General features: G+C 43.3%; 1 protein-coding gene across 1 annotated transcript in view; it reads right to left on the bottom strand.

Moving 5' to 3' along the window:
* Positions 1–1,462: 1,462 nt before the first annotated feature.
* The window catches only part of tmem161b (transmembrane protein 161B), a 14,573-nt gene continuing 9,748 nt past the window's right edge, over positions 1,463–6,287 (bottom strand). Inside the window, exons 10-12 of the mRNA XM_079269702.1 lie at positions 5,335–5,509; positions 4,327–4,423; positions 1,463–4,235 (exon numbers count right to left, since the gene is read on the bottom strand). Coding sequence (XP_079125828.1) covers positions 3,937–4,235; positions 4,327–4,423; positions 5,335–5,509 — 571 coding nt within the window. The 3' untranslated portion in view covers positions 1,463–3,936. The remainder of the gene's footprint in view (positions 4,236–4,326; positions 4,424–5,334; positions 5,510–6,287) is intronic.

Here is a 6,287-nt window from a genome sequence, read left to right as displayed (position 1 = left end):
TGGGATCACCAAGCACACCATTATAGCGTCAGCCCTCCAGAAGCTTCTCAGTTCTTCTGGCTGTGTTGTGGACGGAGGAGTGGGTGTCTCGGTTCCCCTTCCTGAAGCGGAGCTCCACGCCACTCTACGGAGAAGGGACCTCGGTGAATAGACCCCACTCGAGGGGAATAAAGGAACCTCTCCACTGGTTTGTTTTGGAAGCCGTCTTATTGATCCGTCTACCTACGAATGAATGCATCGGCCCAGTTTTCCCGCTCATGTGGACAATGGCACTCGAGGCCTGTATTAGCCGGCCCGACGCTATTCCCAGAGAATGGCTTGCATTGACAGAGTTGCCACTCTCTCTCGAGATCACTTTCCAGTGATGATCCAGCTGGTATGACAAGGATCGAGCCATACACCAATATACTACATCTAATAAAAGACGTGCAGTCTGTGACTACAACGCATTATGAAATAACCTCTTACACAATAAGAAATGATGACAAATTGATCTCAGAATAATACAAACACACCTGCAGATGTGGACAGAACAAGCTGCTGTATTAACTTAAGCAGCTGAACCAAACATGCTGACTATTTTAATATCATTCAACTTTTAAATCTTGCCTGAGACCTTGGAGACCCAAAAAGGAGGCAGTGTCAATGCAGAGCAAAGCTTAATAGGATCCTATGTGCTCGTATTCTCCTATTAGAGAATAAAGCACTTTAAGGTTTAACCAAAGAGACATCGGTGTGGAACTATTTTGTAACCCCGGGTCCAACATGTGAATTTGAATATCTTTGAATGTGCATATCTTCATTTCCTTCAAGCACATTCAAGCATGAATTCAAGGCGATGCCACAAAAAGCAGCTCTGCAGTAAAAGCCAAAATGATATATATATATATATATTAAAAAAAGTTTATTCAAGTTATTGTTCACATTTTCCTCATTCAGGTAAAAAGAAAAAAAAGGTTATTTGCCGGTTAGATATTTCAAAGCACAGAAAGAGTTAAAACAGGTGAATCATTTTGCAACACAGACACAATGCCAAATATTTACCTTATCTTTCCAGAAAAAACAAATGAGACTTTTTATCACGTTGGCTCGATTTGGAGGAAATGAGATTTAACAAGAGAGACAGTCAATGAACTATTTAGCTACGGGTCTTTGGCGAGGCATCATTTCTGAAGCCGTCAGTCATTCTCTTGTGTGAGCCAGAGTATCACCAAACTTATAACACTGTCATTTCTGTACTTTATAAAAATCACCAAAGTGAATATTGATGTACTGTTTCGGGCTGTCAGCTGACCCAATTATGAGCCGTTCATTCGACGCTAAAAACAAATGCCGACACATCCAGTATAGTTCACAGCGAATACTAATGCAGCTTTGTAAATGAACCTTCCTGTAATACTTCTCAGGCTTTATATGAAGCCAGTGAGCCACTGATCCAGAGCATGAAGATAAAACAAAAGGACATAGTAAAGAACATAATTTATTTAAGACACAATCTAAAGCAGAAATAAATACATGAAAGAACAATGTGTGTAAGTTACTTAACACTTTCAGTGGTAACAAACAGAAGAAGCATTGCCTCATCAGGCCACTGAGTTCTGAGAGTAACCCTGCTACTTCTTAACAGATCAGACCATTGAAGAAAGGGTCATCTGCAACTGATTGGTCAAACACATTTAAACAAACAAAAACTGATTTAAGCCATCATGCACTCCAAGAACAAAATAGTGTTTGATGTTAAAATTAGAAATGTTCACACGCCTCGGCACGTGCAATAAATACAAAAACAAAGATCACTCAATCAATGAAAGTAGTCATTCGGACAAATTTGATTTAGTTTGAAAGGTAGATTTCACAGATAGTTAAGAGTTCAGGAAGTGCCGGGGATGGAGGGGGGAGGGGTCAAATCTGCTCAGCATACAAACAATTTTCATGAAAACAATCTAGAAATCAGGCAGGATCGATACATTCATTATGTGCATATTCCCCATCATCTGAAACAGAAGCTGAGACCGGTGACAGGTGCTGCTTGATGCGTCTTGTACAAACTCAGAAGCTGGATTTCATAAATTACAGCTCTATGACACAAAAAATGACAGAATGAAATACCACAAGATTGTGTGATGTGTAATTAGTCTGGCACCACGTAGCCTACATTCCTGAATGGACTGGACAATCATATTGGCCGTTTCTGCGCACGTTTACCCGCCAAAGAATTACAGCAGGCAAAGACACTAATGGATTATGTCTGGCTGTGAAGCAGGGCTTGTGATTCCCTAATTATTATGATGGAGCTACAGAAAACAGAAGGCTGCAAAGTAGTAGTGTGGTTATCGTGTCAAACACGAGCAAACAGAGTCTTTAGCCATCGGGACAGGGGAACAGACTCACTTGGCACCATTTTAAAAATCAGAACTTTTACAAATTCAAAATTTGATCCTTCAGAAAAGTATTAAAAAAACAAACAAGAAATGGTTCTCAAAAGAGTTCAAAAGCAACGGATGGGAAAAAGTTAGAAAAAGGAAAGCGGAACATAAAGGCTGTCGCTCATCCACAGTCGTTGACATCATCTCCTTTTGATCAAAATGCCCGTTCAGATCACAGCTGATCCACAGCAGAAATCCTACACATGCAGACAGACACACGGACACAAGCACACACCTTCACTAAGCTGTCCTCCCTTTAAATCACCTCTGCTGCTCAAAGAGCTTTAAACTCTCACAGCTTCTTAAATGGCTCAGTTAAACCCAGGGACACAGATTTAACATTTAAAATACATCCGCTTCAAGTCAATGAGCTGTTGAACATCTCCTCTTTCTCTTCTTCTGTCGTCCAGTCTCTGACCCCATTCAGCCAGTCTCCGAGTATCCACAGACTTCCTCCCTCCTGCTCCGACTAACAGACGTGCTGGTCCTCGCCGCCACATTTTAGGACTATTTCAGAAGACCTTTGTGGTCCGAGGCAATGGAATGTAGTAACATGTTACACATATGTGAAAGTTTGGATCAAAAGACAGACATGGGGCACAAGTACAGCAATTATTAGTTTCCCCCAAAACCTAGAAAAACGCAAGAAAAACATAAGGTGATTTTAGGCTGATATGCAGTCACACATTCACCTCCATGAACATCTCCAGACGCAATGACCTAAATGTAGCTTCTTTACAATGCGTCACTGTGGACTGGAATACACATGGTATTCACCTCCTGTGTCAGAAGGAGGCCTACCGACCAATACGACCAACTTAACAGCATGTATCCAGTCATGCAGAGCAACTCAGAGGTGTTTCCTGGCGTTCTGTGATGTCATTTATTACTGACAATACCAGTTTAAAGAAGCCACAGAACATATAAGAGCTTCTGAAATGTGATCTGACCGTCAGCCATGAAGCTGGAAGAGGCCGCATGCTTCTGAAGATGTTGAGTTCAATTCAAAGAGCATTAATCAATATCCCGACATCGGTGGATTTGAGCACAACTGCCATTAAACCCGTCAAATTAATAGTAATCAGCATCAGAGATTAAAAAAAATAAAATAAAAATTGTTAACCTCACAATATTCAAAATTCACACAGCAAACTGGACCAATTTGTGATTACTATGCCAATTCACCACTGACAGCAGTTATTATTGTTCTAACCCATACTTCAGCCGGTTATCAAGGTTTATACATCTTGCTCTCAAATGAAAAAGCTTGTGGTCGTAGTAGAAACAATGAGAAGAGTTCACAGAGTCATCTGTGGAGGAAGCACTGGAAGCTGAACCAGGAGCACTGATGACACGGTCAGTCGTCGTTGAGGAGGTCAGAGGGAGAAAGGAAGGGACAGGAGGAGGAGGAGGAGTTGAGGAGCAGAGTCATCATTAGGCCTCCGTTACCTGCACTCAGTACTTTCTGATCAGGCTGAACACACAGCGGCCCACTGCAGGGTTGGCGATGCTATGCCGCCATGAGATACTGATGGTAGAAGAGGCCAAAGAGGGAGGTGGAGAAGAGGCAGGCAGCAATCCACCAAGTAAAGAAGGAGAAGAGGCCCCGGAAAAGCAAAGGGCTGAAGACAGTCCGCAGGCCTCCCAGAGCCATCGACAGCTGGGCGACTGACGCCCGGGCTCCCGTTTCTACCACTGAAGCTGGTGTTGGGGCTGCTATTGGTGCCGCCCCCGTCACATAGTCAGAGTTAATGTCATAGACGCAAGGCAGGTCTTCTTCTTCGGGGTAGACCCACCAGGAGTGTCCGCCTGTAAGAAACGAGACAACGGGTGACGACGTGTTGAATTTATGGAAGGCAAAGCGATACACTGGAAGACTCTCGAGCAGTGCAGGACTCACCTAAGGTTTTTAGCAGCAAAGTCGAGTGCAGCAGCATCACCAGCGGTGCCACATACTGTAGTGCGATTACACACAAGTAGTAAAAAACACGTGCAACCTGGGTGAGATTAGAGAGGAAGAATTATTTTACGATGTCACTTTACACAAACGGCGTATCGTGCAAGACATGGAGTTCTAACACCAAACAGCTGCTTTCTGTTTCTCTTCAATCAGTGAATATCTGAATACAGCAGAACACGGCTCTACCGGCCAATATCCATATTAATAATGTTATATCTTACAGAACAAAGGGGATTTTAAATGACTATGAACTTTGCCACACATTTTCTCTCACAATCGGTCCGTTTTTCAACTAAACTAAAAAGCACACTTTGTTGCGCCATATATTTAAAATATGACATAAATGTATAACAATATCTGAGCGTGGAGAGTATTCCTTCATTGACAGAGAAGCTAAGAACGGCACCGACGGCGTTTCTCGACGCTCGCCTGCCGACAGGCTTTGGTAAGTGCTTGATTGACAGATGGTTCGTACAATCATCTGACGGCCCTTTTCCAAACAGTTTCCAGTGACGGCTTCTCAGATGGCTCTGTGTAACAAACCATCTGGTGGGTCAGCTTAGGAGCTGATGTGTTTCGCCACAACACTTTCACTGATAATGTATCCAATTCCAAGTGCACCACAGGTGGGCTGCATGCCTCCTGCATATTGAATGTCCGGTGGACAGATGACTGTGGTTTGTGCTCTGTTCCTTATTTCACAGGACAGGGTCCTACGTGTCTGGATTTGCATTTAATAAAGGGGAAATTGCCTCGCTCCTAAATGTCTGCAGAACCAGCAGGGTGGCTTCATGCAGGCGATAACTACGCATCTTAACATTGCTCTGTCCCTTAATCCACTCCAACAGCATGTGTTTAATGGGATAAAGTCATCGTTTCGCATTTCTAAATTGACGCAGAATTGCAGACGGATATATTAAGAACCATCGCGTCTTTTATCTTAATCACCATTTTCTGCAGGTCGACGGTACTTATCCGTCCCGCCTCCTTCTTCATCTGGTCCACGGCCTTCTGGGCCAGGTTGAGGTAGGCCTGGAGATGATGTCTCATCATAGCGAGCCGGAGCATACACATCAGTATGATGACCCACAACCGCAACGTATCAAACGTGTCCTCGGTCATCCTTGTATAAATAGAAAGACGGGGAGTGAGCAACAGAGGACACGTCATGAAGGCGTGACGGTGGGTTGAGAACTCAACACATCACGTTTCTGCTCCATCATGTGGATCGAATGCAGAAACTATAACAGGGAATGAGAGCAAAGGAGTCATAGACAACTCACAACAGACAGGAAAAGAGGGGGAAATGAGAGGGAGAGAAGGTGAAAAGGGGCTTCATCATGGCGGACCTTGATGGAATCAGTCATTTTTCGGTTGACACATGACAGAATTCAAACTCGCAACAAATGAAAGAGGCCATCTTAGAATGAATAGCGAGCCAACAAATGACAGCGGTTAGAGACACACTACACAGCTTTCCCTGAGGTATGACTACATTTGTTTACAGTCCAATTTGAACCCACGTAGACAACGTGTGTATTGTCACTTCATCTACGAGCTGAATATATTCCTTATCTCGTTGAACAATTCCATTTTCATAACTGCCACTGCATTGTTTCCAGCACAAAAGCCACAATTACTTGTATTTTGCCAGCGTGCCCAGGTTGTCCCGTCCCTCCTGTTTGAATGGCGGGTAATTAGCTCGCTAGATATCAAGGGAGTCCCACTGGCTTGCCTACCAAGTACGGCTCAAACAACGGTTCACCTTCAGCACAGTTTTGTTTGCAAAAGAAATGTTTCGGCAATCTCATACATGAGCTATAAAGCCTCAAGAAGCATTAAAGTCATTCAGTTACTTGAAAGTTTACAAATAGTTACAGTGAACTCAACAACAAGAAGGT

The sequence above is a fragment of the Melanostigma gelatinosum genome (assembly GCF_949748355.1).
Source record: "Melanostigma gelatinosum genome assembly, chromosome: 6".
In the NCBI taxonomy this organism is placed as follows: Eukaryota; Metazoa; Chordata; class Actinopteri; order Perciformes; family Zoarcidae; genus Melanostigma; species Melanostigma gelatinosum.
Note: the sequence above shows the minus strand (reverse complement) of the source record. Positions and strands in the feature narration are given on the sequence as shown.